The sequence below is a fragment of the Oscarella lobularis genome, chromosome 2, assembly GCF_947507565.1.
Source record: "Oscarella lobularis chromosome 2, ooOscLobu1.1, whole genome shotgun sequence".
NCBI classification, from domain to species: Eukaryota; Metazoa; Porifera; class Homoscleromorpha; order Homosclerophorida; family Oscarellidae; genus Oscarella; species Oscarella lobularis.
This window is the reverse complement of record NC_089176.1, coordinates 1,675,897-1,690,743: the sequence shown is the minus strand read 5'-3', so window position 1 is coordinate 1,690,743 and position 14,847 is coordinate 1,675,897. Positions and strand designations below refer to the sequence as shown.

The 14,847-nt window shown below is 45.4% G+C and overlaps 5 protein-coding genes and 1 long non-coding RNA gene across 6 annotated transcripts; all 6 read right to left on the bottom strand.

The window, feature by feature from the left end:
• Positions 1–85: 85 nt before the first annotated feature.
• Positions 86–3,250, bottom strand: LOC136183352 (uncharacterized). The gene is made up of 15 exons (XM_065969956.1): positions 3,166–3,250; positions 3,023–3,114; positions 2,887–2,970; positions 2,692–2,838; positions 2,523–2,634; positions 2,367–2,470; positions 1,926–2,313; positions 1,571–1,872; positions 1,440–1,515; positions 1,330–1,386; positions 1,179–1,277; positions 878–1,105; positions 518–815; positions 224–464; positions 86–167 (listed from the first exon to the last, which is right to left on the bottom strand). Exons 4-15 carry the CDS (start codon positions 2,697–2,699, stop codon positions 158–160), a joined length of 1,923 nt encoding a protein of 640 aa, XP_065826028.1. The 5' UTR covers positions 2,700–2,838; positions 2,887–2,970; positions 3,023–3,114; positions 3,166–3,250; the 3' UTR covers positions 86–157.
• Positions 3,251–3,292: 42 nt separating this feature from the next.
• LOC136183351 (uncharacterized) lies at positions 3,293–6,631 on the bottom strand. Its single transcript, XM_065969955.1, has 12 exons — positions 6,498–6,631; positions 6,333–6,446; positions 6,052–6,279; positions 5,881–5,994; positions 5,714–5,824; positions 5,549–5,662; positions 4,157–5,499; positions 3,935–3,991; positions 3,780–3,886; positions 3,621–3,725; positions 3,455–3,564; positions 3,293–3,399 (listed from the first exon to the last, which is right to left on the bottom strand). The coding sequence occupies exons 5-12, from the start codon at positions 5,802–5,804 to the stop codon at positions 3,308–3,310; spliced, it is 2,019 nt and encodes a 672-aa protein (XP_065826027.1). The 5' UTR covers positions 5,805–5,824; positions 5,881–5,994; positions 6,052–6,279; positions 6,333–6,446; positions 6,498–6,631; the 3' UTR covers positions 3,293–3,307.
• On the bottom strand, positions 5,876–9,360 carry LOC136184159 (mucin-like protein). The gene is made up of 12 exons (XM_065971004.1): positions 8,361–9,360; positions 8,064–8,312; positions 7,633–8,010; positions 7,422–7,577; positions 7,245–7,364; positions 7,074–7,193; positions 6,888–7,013; positions 6,768–6,820; positions 6,498–6,573; positions 6,333–6,446; positions 6,094–6,282; positions 5,876–5,994 (listed from the first exon to the last, which is right to left on the bottom strand). Exons 1-12 carry the CDS (start codon positions 8,449–8,451, stop codon positions 5,876–5,878), a joined length of 1,791 nt encoding a protein of 596 aa, XP_065827076.1. The 5' UTR covers positions 8,452–9,360.
• Positions 9,361–10,171: 811 nt separating this feature from the next.
• Positions 10,172–10,808, bottom strand: LOC136183361 (uncharacterized). The gene is made up of 4 exons (XR_010669147.1): positions 10,693–10,808; positions 10,522–10,635; positions 10,348–10,463; positions 10,172–10,274 (listed from the first exon to the last, which is right to left on the bottom strand). It is a non-coding gene; the product is annotated as an uncharacterized lncRNA (long non-coding RNA).
• Positions 10,809–11,213: 405 nt separating this feature from the next.
• Positions 11,214–12,420, bottom strand: LOC136183360 (fibropellin-3-like; the record flags this gene model as incomplete). The annotated part of the gene is made up of 7 exons (XM_065969964.1): positions 11,214–11,327; positions 11,396–11,513; positions 11,567–11,680; positions 11,733–11,846; positions 11,901–12,014; positions 12,069–12,248; positions 12,306–12,420. Coding segments are annotated over 6 exons (678 nt in total), but the record flags the coding sequence as incomplete, so codon positions are not given.
• On the bottom strand, positions 12,408–13,858 carry LOC136183356 (P-selectin-like). The gene is made up of 7 exons (XM_065969959.1): positions 13,670–13,858; positions 13,446–13,619; positions 13,220–13,393; positions 12,989–13,162; positions 12,762–12,935; positions 12,533–12,710; positions 12,408–12,478 (listed from the first exon to the last, which is right to left on the bottom strand). The coding sequence occupies exons 1-7, from the start codon at positions 13,842–13,844 to the stop codon at positions 12,463–12,465; spliced, it is 1,065 nt and encodes a 354-aa protein (XP_065826031.1). The 5' UTR covers positions 13,845–13,858; the 3' UTR covers positions 12,408–12,462.
• Positions 13,859–14,847: the final 989 nt, after the last annotated feature.

The following is a 14,847-nucleotide window of genomic DNA, read 5'->3' as shown; positions in this document are numbered from 1 at the left end:
GCCTCTAATTCAGCTTCGCTCAAATCCAGGTATCTAAGACACAACAATCTAACAGCAGCAGAAAAGAAAAGACAGAACGCGAATGAAGAATTGCAACAACATTCAATTTCTAATGCTAGCAGCACGCGGCGTGTTTCAATCATTCACCCCTTCCCTTCTACAGACCTCTGACACAAAAAGCACACGTAATAATGAAATTTGTGTGATTGCTTCATCGACTAACCTTTTGTAACGCCAACCCATCACTGCTACAGCGACAGCAGTGATGAAAATGCACACTATTGCTAAAGCAACGACTGCCCAATTGACGACGACAGTCTCTTCGTCAACGACAAGTCCACTCGACGTGGATATATTTGAGGTCACTGCAGGTTTTTCATACTCGATAGTGTAAGTGCCAGTGACGCGACAGGGAATTCCGGAGAAGTGGCAAATGCCATAATCGCATGACTGACAGGAATTAGCTAAAAAGTTTTGATGCGGAAAACGCAAATTTTCAATAGCATTCTAACCAAACCTCGATCTTTTCCAACAAAAGTGAGTTTCACGTCTTTCGTTCCACAGAAATCTGAGCTTTTCCACTGATAGGCTCCCTTTGGAAAGACGATGGCAAGAGTGCGATTATTGTCCCATAATCCAAAGACAGGAACGTTGTTCAAATGGTTGGGCGAAAACCTGATTATGCTCGACAAGTCAGACGGCCGGTGAACTGACGGCATATTTGTTTCGTGCGAAAATTTCAAGACCACCGCTGTTCCTGGATTAACCCTATCGTTCGACGCCCCTTCGACTTCAATCAAAGTCACGTAAACTCTCTATAGAATCATACCCAAGTTCAGCTAAAAACTGCTAGTGCATGACATTTTGCAGAGCAAACCTTCCGCTTTTGAACAAACGGCTCACGTTCATCTGTCTCTGCCTCTTCCCCTTTAACATCACGACGTCGACGTCGATTACCACGATTGTTGGTAGTTTCTGTAATGCATTCAGTTTCGTTATGAATCGCAAATCGCGGCTGATTGTCGTTGATAGTGACAATGTCCACATAGGACGCGGCGCTGCTGCTCGCAGGTGAAATTCCGTTGTCGAAGACAGTAACTAAGATCTTCCCAGCCGAGCAAAGAAAGTACATGCAGCAGTTAGATTTATGGTGGCGATTTACTAGTCTGTGTGCACACCTTGCGGCCGATTTTCTCTAAAGACGAGTCGCTGACAAATACTGTTGGCTCATCAGCCGACGAAAAGTAGAACAGCCTGCCGACCATGCAAGCGTAGAGCTACAAAAATGTACGTTTTTGATGCCATCTGAAAGATTATTGTCACTTATACCTTGCCGTCGTCCATACCAGTGAACGTTAGCAGTTTTCCTGAGCTATCCGGTTGATACTTAAAGAAATCAACGAGGTGCATGAACAATTATCTGTATCGTTTCCACTTACCATTAGGCCAGGACATGCCCTCGATTTACGCAAGTAAACGTATTCAACGGCATCGAGCCTGCCTGGGTAATTTGCGCTGCACACAAGAAAAAGAAATGCTACGTAGAATTTGTTCCTTTCTACTTTCTTACGTCAATTCGACTGTCATGCTCGTGATGTTGTTTCCTTCAACCGAATCACTGATTAAGACATCGTGTGCTCGACTTACGATGTGCTGCCCGATTTTCTGATTTTCAACGAATTGTATTCGATCGTCTTTGCCTAGGCCAACGCCCAAATTCAACTGCGGACCATCGTTGATGAACGAGGTAGAAACAGAAACAAAGACCGGGAGGCTAGCCGCTCCTTCCATATCCCACACCATGACAACAATCTGAGGAACAATTTTCTCCGGTTCAGACGCTGTATTGCTGTACGTAACAGAAAGCAATATCTGAAGAAATACCAAGTGAAGTGGGCAGAAAAATGATGAACAGGACGTTTTACCTCTAGATAGGCCGCAAACGACGCAATTCCGCTCAAATAGGTACTTGATGTACCCTGTCCGATAACAGTGACTCCGTGACTACTGGCTATGCTCACGTCGACCAAAATGATTTCACCAGTGCGAGTGGTATTGAATGAAAACGTCGCGTTGCCAGCATAGAAACTATCCACGTCAACCAGAACGGTATCATTCGGTAAAATTTTTACTGGCGACCCGTTTTCAGTGAATGTGATGGAATGAGATCTGTCGGCAAGCGATGCGAATTGCAGAGGCTGGCTCGGCGGCGTGAATCGAAGAATGAGACCATCGCTAGCCGGAATGACAACTATTCGAATTGCTGCCGGAACACTGCGATTCTGACCATCGTCCACAATGACGGTTGCCATTCTATAAGAGAAACAACATGATAGCACAAACATCCAAAACATCAGAGTTTTAACCTTGGGTCTGATGAAAGATTTACAGGAGGACTAAGATTATTGATGAAGCCCAACGACGACAAAATCATTTCGTAATTAGGGATACTAGCTGAACCAGAAAGCGTCTGCATAACACACAGTGAATGAAAACCAATATGAGGATTAATTTAGACCTACTATGGACTGATAGTTGTCTTGACTCTGAACCGATATGCCCACATCTGCAGCAGTTGACTTATTGAGAACCAAGGCATCCCCGCTATGACCATCGACTAACAGTACCGTTGCTCTATAGAGAGAAAAAGACAAGTTACAGTTGTGCTTTCATTGAAATTTAAAGACGTACCCTGCCATTACTACGTCGTTGACGTCTGTTATGTTGACGCCGACAGAGAGGAAACTGGGAGAGTGTCCTTCGGTGTACGAAATTGTTCCCACCTCAGCTTGAAGGAATCTTACAACCGGAGCGACGTTAAAGTCAATCAGTCGTACGCTGAAGTGTACCATCAATATGCTAAAAAACTACATATTCTGAGCGTACAGAACTTGTTTCACTGTCTTAAATTTTCCGTCAAAGACACTAAATTCAATATAGACGTCGTCAAGGCCTTCAAACTCTGGCTCGCTAGATTAGAAGAATTTAGTGAAAGGGTAAAAATTTGCATATTTATATTTACGAATTTGTGTAAGTGACGTTATTGAGCAGAGCTTGGAAAACATCAGCAGTCGCATTTCCAGTGAGAACAATTTCCTTTCCCAAGGGTTTTACCTTATTAAATTAATTTAATTGCACGATGCCTCGAGAGCTTAAATAGTTTACTTCCGACTGGACAGTTTTTTCGTTGTTTATAATCGCCAAAGACCCACTTCCGCCAGAACGAATTTTTACTGTTGACGAGTTAAGCAGGTGGTTGCAAAAAAATTGCAACTGTGAGTTAAGCACAAAAAGAGCAAAAAACGCTTTACAATGGATGATCTGGGTCTGTCAGGTTAAGCGAGTTGCTCGTGATGCCAATAGGCGTTTGGCTGCCTTCTTCGTAGTGTGCAACCGATGCTAAAAGAAAACAGGAGAGTTGTGAACTTTGATCCACAATTGGGTGAATTCGTACTCCCTATCGTCAAGACAGGCGCGTCGTCGTTCTCTCCAACGAATTGAACGGTCAAGCCTACAACGGGCGTTGAATACGTATTCGAATCAATGACTGTGATCAGAAGGAATCTATAAGAAGGACAAAGTCAGCCGAGAAGTTATTTACAGTACGTCACTAAGCGTACCTTGGATTAAAATCCGGACTTCTGCTAGAGCTGAAGTACCCCAAGCTAAGAAGGACATGAGTCAAATTGGCTGGACTCGCTCCGCGTACAACTCTGATCCCTTCACTAAATACAAGTTTTTCTATCAAACTGAAACAGAAAGCAACCGTTGCAACATACCTGCCGGATTCCGTAACAAATTGAATAGTAGAAACTCCGATAATTTTGCTTCTTTCCTCAGGTGTCAGTTTGTTGACAGAGACTGCAGTACTAGTGGAAAAGATAACCTGCGAGAGAAGAATGAAGAAATGAAAAGACAGAAAAGAGAAACGCACCCTTTCTTCCAGACTGTACAAAGGATTAGTCAATTCGACGACTACTTCTTTCCAGTCCTTAAAAGTTACGTACAGTTAGTTAAACCACGGATCTTAGAGGAGATGGATAGGCAACGCGCGCACATTGTGACGTTCAATCCGTGCCTGGGTTACGCCCCCTTGCCCACTTGTGATCCGTGGTTAAACCTTAAAATGCTTTCTCACGGTACAATTATAGAATACCTCATTGCCAAATGCAGAAGCGTCCAGGTTCTCTCTTTTGGGCGCCAACAGGACGATCGTATTTGCCTCGCGGTAAAGGACTGTACGATTAAGTGTCGTCTTGTCGGCGACGTTGAAATCGACGGCGACGTGTTTGCAATCGCTTTCTGCTCCCCGCTTGCCCGTACATGTGAATAACTCAACAATGTTGCAAGTGTCGTTGCAGCCGTCAATGTCTTTGCCTGTGCCATTCAGAGTGTCGCACTCCTCAAAAAATTCTCGAATTCCATTTCCGCAATTGAAGCACTCGCTCGAGCCGTTGAATTCGGCGTTAACTGGACACTCAAAACCGTCGAGTATAGTGCAGCTGAACGATTCGCATCCGTAGCCGTCCGATCCGGAATCACAATCTTCGCCGGGAACGCGTACTCCATCGCCACACGTCTTATTGTAACAAACCGTCCGCTCTCCCACAGAAGTACGGCAACCGAAGCCCTCTTCAAGCTCGCAAGTATCCGAGCACCCATCGCCTGGAACTGTATTGCTATCGTCACATTCTTCGGAGTCGATCTGAAGAACGCCGTCACCGCACACGGGACAGTCGACAGTGACGTTAGGAGTTTCTGGCTGCGAGTTATCGAGTAGCTGGCAAATGTCGATCGGACTCGTTGCATTCGTGCCGTTAGTGATGATCCCAAAAGCTCCCGAACTTTCGTTGACAGCACGACGAATTCTATTGCCACGCCGACTTTCGCATTCCAACAAAGCATCGCTGTTCAGATGCAGAGAATTGCCGGTTCCGGAAATCAAGCTCTCAAAAAATGTCGCAAGGACATCAATAAACGACGACTGGGGACTCTGCTCTGTGTCAATCGATCCGCATATAACAAAGCCTTCAGCTTCTAAAACCGATCTGAGTTGACGGACGGTCGTTTCGTTCGGACAGGATCGAACTATGTCCAGCACGGTGTTGAAATTGCTATCGCGATATGCTGAGAATTTTCTCAAAGTCTCTCGAAACGTCAACGCATCTGACCTTGAAAACTGCACGGTGCATAGGTCATAGCGTTGCAAACACGTGTCGAAGTCATTGAATAGGCGATGGTCAACAAGACGGCACTCCTCCGCAAACGGTGCAACTGTGCGATTGATGCCGTACACTTCGGCAATAGTGGTGCTCGTCAAGTTGGAGAGACAGATCGAGACTTGACCAAGCCAGAAATTGAATGTATCCGTCCCACGTGCCTGACAAACCGGATAGAGGAATGTATCGAGAAAGCTAGGCGAGTCACAAGAAAAGAAGCGTTTCGCGCACTTGACGAAATCTGTACAGTTTTGAATGCGCGACGAACAACGCGCTTCGCCTAAAAAACGTTATCAAGTTTCAGAAAAGATATTGGCACTAACACGTACCTATTTGGCATTGTTGACCGCGGAATTCTGGCGGACATTCGCAAGTGAAACTGCCAATTTCGTCAAAACATGTTCCTCCATTCTGACAAGGATTCGGATTGCACTCGTTAATTTCTACAAAGAAATCTGATAAGGACACAATCGTTGACAGATAATACTGCTAACCCATTTCACAAAATTTTCCTGTATAGCCAGAAAGGCAGAGGCACGTAAAATCATTGACCAGATCCGTGCAGGTACCATTTTGGCAAGGCATTGATAAACATTCGTCAATATCTGAAATGAACGACTAAGAAATCGCAAGCTCCACGAAGTTAACTACTAATCCTAACTTGTCTCGCAGTAGGATCCGGTGAATCCTTCGGGACATGTGCACCCGAATTCTGCTTCTAGGTCATGGCAAACTCCGCCGTTCGTACAAGGATTGCTTTCGCACTCGTTGATGTCTTACAGGAGAAAATATCAAATCGTCAAATTAGGATATGAAGAAATATTGGACCCACCTATTTCACATTCACGACCAGTATAGCCTTGACTTCAGTTGCATGTGAAGTTGAAGAATAGGTCAGTGCAATTTCCGCTATTAAGACACGGATTGGGTGAGCATTCGTCCGTTTCGTCGCTGCATGTCTTTCCGGTATAACCACGAGGACATGAGCAGAAAAAGTCGCCTCGTCGATCCTCGCATAAACCTCCGTTGGTGCACGGCATGGATTGACACTCGTCCTCCTCTACTTTTATTATTGAACTCCAATATTAAAACAAGCGCTTATACGACTTTTACCGTTTTCACATAGAGGTCCGGAGAAGCCCGTTGGGCATTCGCACATGAAAGAACCAAATCCGTCTGTGCAAAGTGCTCCGTTTCGGCAAGGATTTGATGCGCAGTCGTCAACCACTATATATATAAATTACTTTATAAAAAACAGGTAGTAAGAAACGACCGCACCTGCGCACGTCCCGTTGATAACTTCGGTAAGAGAAGGGCAATCGCAATTGAACCCGCCGTCGATGTTTGTACATAACTAACTGTCCGAAAATCAAGCACACACTCGCATTGACGCCTCCTTCCACGCATTCATTAATGTCTGCAAGAGCAAACCAGAACAAAAAAGGTCAGAGAACGGAAAACCTGCCGTTTCTACAAACCAAGGCAACTGTAGCTGTCCTCCGCGAGACGAAAACCTTCTCTGCACGAGCATTAAAAACTTTCATCTACATTACTGCAGTTGTGATCGCAGTTTGCCAGTCCTTCAGCGCATTCGTCAATGTCTAGAAAGTAGATAGGCGTCGTCTAACTTTGACCCGCTACTTTGTCTCTATAAGATCGCTAATTTACCTGAGCAATTCTTCTCATTGAAATCTAATCGAAATCCCCTAAAGCAGCTGCATGTTTCGTTTCCGCTAGTGGCATTTCTCGCACAAATTTGCCCGCAAAGATTGGAACTTGTACAATTTTCGGTGGCTTTAGAGAGAAAACGGAAATACTAAAACCTTAATTCACGGGGAAAACAGGAAACCGTACGGATGCACGTGTCGTTGTCAGTATCGAGTTTGAAGCCCTCAAAGCAAGCGCAATCAAATGATCCTATCGTGTTTGAGCACACCTGATGGCAAGGTTTCATTTCTTCACACTCATTTATATCTAGAGTACAAAATTTTCAGATTCTTATGTGAAATTGCTCCAATTGCATACCTATGCACTGTGTTTGATTCTTCGGTCGAAAACCACTTTCGCAATCACATCGAAAGAAGGGAACTTCATTAATGCATATTTGGCTACAATTGTCAAGATTCGCTTCGCATTCGTCAATATCTGTGCTCAAAAGAAAAAGCGTCAGATGTACAACTAGTCGAATAACTAAAGCGTTACCGCTGCATTTTGCTCCGTCGAGTTCACTGCCGATAGGACAGTCTGAGCAAATCGCCCCAGTTCCGGGAGCCGGAATGTCCGTGCAGTTTGTGCCAATTGGACAGCCCGGATCGATGCATCCGTTTTGGTCAATGTCGCACAAATGTCCAGTCCAACCTATATAAGGAAAAACATCTTCTCTATATAGACTGCACAGATATGAGACTGTAACATTCCTGGCCCGCATTCACACAGTCCTCCAAAATAAATCCATCTTCGCCTCCGTCCGTATCGACTTCGATGCACTCGGCTCCGTTTTGCAAAGCGCAGCCGCAAAGTCGAACAAGTGGCTGGAGCTCGCTAACGGCTCCGCGACTGTCATTGGCGATGACAGTAAAACTGACAGAACCGACTCCTCTCGGCGTCCATCGCAACGCAAACTGGCTGCCATCCCTTTCTAACGTGAAATCCTTCTCGCCAATAGCCGGACTCCTTTCAATGACAACTGTAAAATTATCACCCACGTCCGTAGCGGTAAAACGATAAACCGACTCGACGAAGATCTTAGCTCGAAAAGTATCGTTGCCAAATAACTCAGGAGGATTATTTGCTGCGGATTGAAAAAAAACGTTTGGGGCCAAGAAATGATCTATCATGTCTTACATTGGATTTCAGATGCTTCAGCGACACCAGCTCGACCTAGAAGAGTAGTAAGTGCAACTTCATCGCTGCCAGTTTGTTCGAGATCAAATAGACACGGTGGATCGTAGTTGCACTTTTGTCTTTGCTCATCTGTGTAACTATCCAATGAAATTTCATCAATGAAAATTGGCTCGTGATTAGGATCAGAGAAAGTCGAAACGCTTTCTCCTACTCGGTAGTAGAACAGAGATTCGGATGCCGTTATTTGCCCTATACTCCACCGCATCAGAACAATTTTAAAAAGTCAATTTGACTTACATGTTTGCCTGAAATTGTTGTGAATGGTTCGGCTTGATGCGTTTGCTCGCCCACCCGCGGGACGAAATCGTTTGCCGGATCTCCGTCCCATCGACCGGACAAGCCGCGTGTTTTGCCTTGAAACTCGTCCGACAAACCCAGGACGTACGACAGAAGACCACTTCGTGCTGTTATACTGACGGTGATTTCGGACGAGAACGACATGACAAGCGATCCGTTTGCTTCGCCACGAGACAGAACGACGTTGTCCAATAAGAGAACGTCATTTGGAGACAGTTTGGAAAAATTAGTCGACACATCGCGCCAAGACGAGCCGTTGAACTCGCTGAGCGCTTCTGTCAGTGGAGCGTCAGGAGCGCAACAGCAAACCATGATGCGAAGCTCATTGGCCGAAATAAGGCCAACGTGTACGGTCGTTGAGCTATCGCTTTCATTCGAGAATTGGCGCCCGACGAATGCCGAAAATTCGGTTGCTGTCGAATTGGCGACGAGCTGCGTCCGACCTTGGAACTCGAATCGGTTGTCGGCCGATTTGAAGATGAGATACTCGCCGAGTCCATTGAACGTATATTCGTTTCCATCCAATGTCGTAAAATGAGGATCGCCCCATGTCCAGACGAAGAAGACTCGAAATCGCTGAGAGCATCCCCGCGGCGGAGGTCTTCGTTCAAAATAGAGATTGCATAGGTCGGATTCAAAGCAACAGCGTCGATACGGTTGAACATCAGAGAGGTCGTGATTGAACGCATTGAAGAGCGAGTGAAATCGGTTAGCCGAGCCGGCGAACGGCGGCTGGGTTATCAATGAGCCATCACCAAAGATGCCAGAAGAGAAGAACGGAACAAACGAAGAGAAGAACGTCGAACGGTAGCAACATTCAGATTGCTGACCGTTGATGCCGCCGAAAACAGAAACAAAGCACGATCGATCGAGAGCTTGATCTTCAGCCGAGACAACCCGCTTAAATCTGAAATCTGTGGCCGCTTGAAGTAAGGTGCACGGACACAAACAGATGCCATACCGGAAACGCTCCATCAAGAGAGATGTATTGATGATACCAATCGAGGCAAGCGCCTCGGCTCTCGCATCGATTTCCCACCGACGAAACCCGATAGACATACCGTCCAACGACGCCGACGTTGGAAGAGGACGCGACTGAAAGAACGGAAGTTGTACCTGACAATGGATGATTCTGAAAAGCGCTCAAATCATTCGCCATGTATCCGACCGCAGCCGGATTTTGACCAAGACGACCAATCCACTGGAGACGACTGTCGATCGGGTAATTGAATAAAACGTACGTCGAACGTTCGTCTGTGACGATTACAACCTGGAACGTGTTGCGCTGGAAAAAACGCGAGTTTATCACGAGGACCACGCGTACGCGAATCGCGAGATTGCGACACTTACAAGTGCGGATAAAGTGTCCTGGGCAAAATCAGATCGACCATGTGGAAAGTTTGGGACGCGATCCCACGTCGCGACGAAGCACCACGAAGCGTTAAACGTTGTTTTGATGAATTTGTTCACATCGACGTTTGCTCGTTGAAGTACGGGTGACGATGAATTGGTGTAGACATGATAGAAGACACTGCCGTCACGACGCGTATCAACATCCGCCCAAAATGGCGCCACAATAGATGGAAAACCAGAAACAGGAAACCGTTCGGGAAACACGCTGTTAAATTGTGCATCAAATGAGATGAGTCCATTATTAGAAACCTATGAAGAATAAGGATGATCAAGACCGAGTACAGTAGTAACAGCTTGAATGCATTACGTAGGCAGAACGATGTCTTGCTCGGAAAAAAGGAAAACACGTTGGTCTCTAAATAGAAGGCGAAAGACCGTCGTCTGAGCTGGGAAGCCGACTGTCATGTTGACCGTGACCAAACGGATAAAGATTCGGATCGGCTAAAACAAGAATTTAAATAAATATTAATACTTCAATGCTTCAATGTTAACTTATACAATACGGACTACATACCTATTTCACAACGGTCTCCAGTGAAAAATTCTGCGCAGGCACAAAAAAACGATCCAAGAACGTTTCTGCATGTACCACCGTTTAGACACTGGCTAGGGGTTAGCACTCATTGATGTCTGAATCGGTTATAAGAAAGAATAGAAGTAGTCAAAAATTAAGATCAGTCACTCTTACCCGCCTCGCAGAGACTTCCGGTATAGCCAGTTACGCAATGACACATGTACTCGTTAACTGCATCGATACACGTTCCGCCGTTTTCGCGTGGCATAGACGCACATTCGTCAACATCTATGAGAGAAGTTGAAATAGACCAACAACTGAGATCTGCCTAAATCAAAATCTCACTCGTCTCACAGACGTTTCCTACGTATCCGTTTAGGCAATTGCACGTAAATTGGCTGATTTCGTTTGTGCAACTTCCGCCATTCTGGCAAGGCGCAGAGGAACATTCATCAATATCTATAGCAGAAAAAGGAAGACTTGATTTTCTTAAGCACCATATCCTAATTTCAATCGTAGATTGCCTGTTTCGCAACTGTCTCCGGTATAACCGGGAACGCATTCGCACGTATGCTCATTAAGTCCATCGACGCGGGTGCCTCCGTTTCGACAAGTTTTAGCTTCACATTCGTCAATGTCTAGTCCAAAGAAAAGGTGCCAGGCATAGAAAAATATACGTACTGAAAAAATATTTTACCTGTCTCGCAGTCAACTCCTGTATAGCCCAACATGCATTGGCACGTATACCTAGCGACTTCGTCCACACAGGTACCCCCATTCCGGCAAGACACAAACTCGCACTCGTTAATATCTAGATTGAAAAATACCGTCACACAAAAGTCATTTTCTTCATTAATGAAACATACCCGTTTCGCATACAACTCCCGTATAACCGCTTTTGCACATACACGTGTAGCCGTCGATGGAATCAACGCACGTTCCCCCATTGTGACAAGGTTCAGACTCGCATTTCACAATATCTGTAGACGTAAAGCATAATCAATCTTATGAAATCATTTTGAGTGAAATTGTGAATTGTAAAACTTACTCGTCTCGCAGACGTCTCCCGTGTACTCGCTGACGCAAGTACAGATAAAACCGTCAATTTTGTCAAGGCATGTTCCGTTATTCTGGCAAGGATTCGAGGCGCATATGATCATTAACATCTATCAAGAAAAATATTTATAGCAAATTAATATGTCAAAATCTATAAACTAACTTGTCTCGCATGTATTTCCGGTGTATCCAATCACGCAGTCGCATGAGTACCCGTCAATACCATCAATACAAGTTCCGTTGTTCTCACAGGGCCAAGACGCACATTCGTCAATATCTAGTTGAAACTTTAAATTCGCCTTTGGCTAGTGTTTGAAGAAAGAGCAAACTTGTCTCGCAGTCGGATCCTGTATATCCTGATAAACACGCGCAGCTGTAATCGGCGACGAGGTCAGTACAATTCCCGCCGTTTAGACAAGGCATAGACTCACATTCGTTGAGATCTGTAATCAAGCGACTGTTACAAGCTAGTTCTTACATTTGCATTGAACTCCCACCTGTCTCGCAGTTTTCTCCTCCGTAGCCGGGTAGGCATTCGCATGAGAACGCGTTAATGCCATCGGTGCAACTCCCCCCATTCCGGCAGGGCATACACTCGCATTCGTCGATGTCTGCAAAAGTGTGAGAGAATTCGCTTTAGAAAACTTTCTAAAAAGAAACTTTACTTTGACATTCCGGTTGATCACCAGACCAATTCCCGCTCGAAAGACACGTAATGTTCCATAGACCGTTAAGTTCGTATCCGTCATTACAGTCAAACTTGACAACATCGAGTCCTTCTACCGAACTTTCACCTGAAAGAATGTGACAGTTTGCAAGCGGAAGAAGATTGGGACAGTCAATCACTAGAAACAAATACGAATAAATAAACAAAAGAGCAGTCAAGTTTTCAGGCTGCGCGCCAATGCAGTGAGGCTCATTTCCTGACCAAGTGGCATTTGCTTTACAAGCGACGCAAGAGTCGCCAATTAGCTGAAATCCTGTGCTACAGTTAAAACAAACCTTTCCGTTCCAAATTCGGTGCTATTGCTCAAAATAGTCCCGTTGCCTGGAGATAGCTCAGGACAATATACAGCTAAAACAAGAGACAAATGCATATAAAACCTATGACCCCTCCGTGTTGCGATACTTCTGCACAATGGTTCCAAGTTCGACCAGGTGCCATTCAGAAGACACGTAAGGTGACTTTCTCCTATCAGCATGTACATATCCATTCTCGCAATCGAATTTTACCGATATATTGAAAATTGTTTTTTCAGATGAAAGGAATCCATTGGACGGCACTGTCAAATTTCCACAATGAATAGCTATAATTGAACGCTTTAGACAAACAAATGATAGTTTTTCTAAATGATTACCTTTACACCAAGGTACAATTCCAGACCAGCTTCCATTAGGAAAGCAGACAATTTCTCGCAAACCATTAAGCTTGAATCCGACGTCACAATTGAATTCGACTCGTGTTCCAAATATCTTCTCACTGGTTGAGTTCCTCCCATTCAAAAGAACGTCGAGCTGATCACAGCGAAAAGCTAAACATTTTCTGTACGATCGTATTTAGGCTAACAATCGGTGTGAAGTTTACGTTGGCATATTGGCTCTGCCGCTGACCACCCTCCGCTGGCGAGGCACGTGACGTTGCTTGCTCCCTGAATATAGTAGCCAAAATTGCACTCGAACTCAACGACAGACTGAAAAACAGTTTCGTTGGACTCTTTTGCTCCGTTGACGGGTGCTCCCAATGCGGGGCAGTGAACAACTAAATATTCATTGATTAATTAAACGATCAACTTTGGAACAGCCAAACAACTTGTACTTGAGCAAATCGGAATAGTGGCCGACCACGAGCCATTCGACAAGCAAGAAAATTGGCGCGGACCAAGCTCCAAGGAATGCCCTTCATCACAGACAATTTCTACTATTGTTCCACGCTCAGTTTCGTTTGTAGATGAACGTCCGTTTTCAATTGCTAAAGACGGACAGCGAAGCTCTGCACAGAAATGAAGTATACAAAGTTTTAAAGAAGAGAAGCCATCTCTCACCTTCGCACGTTGGCTCATCGGCCGACCAAGTGCCGTTAGCTCTACAAGTGGTGTTGCCCGGACCGGAAATGAAGTAGTTTTCGTCGCAATCAAATTGAACGACGGTGCCCGAAAGTCGATTGCTTGTCGATTTCGACCCAAACAGAGGGTCGTCAAGCACAGGACAACGACCAACTACAGTACAAGTCAGTGTCAGTTGTCCTGATTGCTTACAAACAGCTTACGGCATTGCGGCGAAAAATCGGACCATGTCCCGTTCCTCCAGCACGTCAGCTCCGCTTCTCCACTGAGCACAAATCCAGTAGCGCACTCAAAGTGAGCAATCGCGAGAAGCGTCAAATGACTGCCAAAGACGGAAACAGTTGAAGGCAAAGAGAGCGTGCCGAAATCAGGTTGCATCAGTTGTCCACACTCAACAATTAGAGAGGAAATCGTCAGGTAACGTATAGACGGATAACGGCACTTACCACAAAAACGACAATTCCTCGCAGTGTCCATCGATACTCGAAACACTGGTACGCCACTCGATTGTCTGGTCTCCTCCACAGTGCGATGACTCATTGAATCCAGGAAGTTCCACAGCATCACGACTGTCATACCCAAGAGCTTCGTGGCTGACTCGAATTGAACTAGCCTGGCCGACCAGTGTTTCCAAGCACGAACGGCCATCAGGAGACGTGCTTGCAGTCACGCGGTAATTGAACAGATCACCCCCTAGAACGACGACAGCTCCAGGAAGCGGCTCTTCAATGTCATTACGCAGGTGCAACACAGCTGCCGAAACACACGCTCTTTCTGTCCAAAAACGGTCCACCAGCCCAGACGATCAATGGTCGCAGTCCACAAGAGTTGTTCGTTGACTAGAGAAACCAGCCCATCTCCGTTCTCATTCCAGATAGCGCGACTGTCGGAGTGGAACCACGCTGAAATTCGGTCTCCTTCGTTCAATTTTGCTCTTTCATCGATTCTTAGTCGAAGTTGAGCTGGTCTGTTTCGTCCAACTGTCGCATTTTCCTCCGTTTCTCGAATGTCAATTTCCAGCAGAGCATAGCTGTCTAGGTAAACTCGCTGAGCAACGGAATTCAGTGCAAATAATTGTGGAGCTAATAAAAGACTTTCGAAAGGATTTATCGCCCGTAGGCTGAATTCAATTTCTGTCCCAGACGAAACGTTCAACGAGTTGTCCTCAAAGTCAGCCCAAGCTGCAGGTTCATTGGCGTTCACCAAAGAAACGGTAAAACGCGTAGAAGCATTTTACGTCAATCTAGTCAAGTACTGGCGCTGGCGTAGTCGAACGGAAAGACTATAGCCTATAAAGAAAATAGCAAACACCCAAAGCAATTCCCAATCTCGACAGATACCTTCAGAAGAATAGGCGACAAACGTTGCCGTCATAGTCGAA

Bases quoted from the DNA above. Each gene is read 5' to 3' on its own strand.
- LOC136183352 (XM_065969956.1), bottom strand. The intron at 2,314-2,366 runs GTTAAAACTCTG...TTTCTCTTATAG, and splicing joins AATCTTTCATCAGACCCAAG to AATGGCAACCGTCATTGTGG. The intron at 1,106-1,178 runs GTGTGCACACAG...TCGGCTGGGAAG, and splicing joins TAGAGAAAATCGGCCGCAAG to ATCTTAGTTACTGTCTTCGA.
- LOC136183351 (XM_065969955.1), bottom strand. From the start codon at position 5,804: ATGCCTTGCCAAAATGGTACCTGCACGGATCTGGTCAATGATTTTACG. The intron at 3,992-4,156 runs GTATTCTATAAT...GTAACTTTTAAG, and splicing joins CTTCTGCATTTGGCAATGAG to GACTGGAAAGAAGTAGTCGT. The intron at 3,887-3,934 runs GTGCGTTTCTCT...CTTCTCTCGCAG, and splicing joins TGTACAGTCTGGAAGAAAGG to GTTATCTTTTCCACTAGTAC.
- LOC136184159 (XM_065971004.1), bottom strand. From the start codon at position 8,451: ATGGGACGGAGATCCGGCAAACGATTTCGTCCCGCGGGTGGGCGAGCA. The intron at 6,574-6,767 runs GTAGATGAAAGT...TCGGACAGTTAG, and splicing joins GCGATCACAACTGCAGTAAT to TTATGTACAAACATCGACGG. The intron at 5,995-6,093 runs GCAACTGAAGTC...TTCTCCTGTAAG, and splicing joins CCTATTCTTCAACTTCACAT to ACATCAACGAGTGCGAAAGC.
- LOC136183356 (XM_065969959.1), bottom strand. From the start codon at position 13,844: ATGCAACCTGATTTCGGCACGCTCTCTTTGCCTTCAACTGTTTCCGTC. The intron at 13,620-13,669 runs GTAAGCTGTTTG...CTTGTACTGTAG, and splicing joins CGATTTTTCGCCGCAATGCC to TTGGTCGTTGTCCTGTGCTT. The intron at 13,163-13,219 runs GTACAAGTTGTT...ATGAATATTTAG, and splicing joins CACTATTCCGATTTGCTCAA to TTGTTCACTGCCCCGCATTG.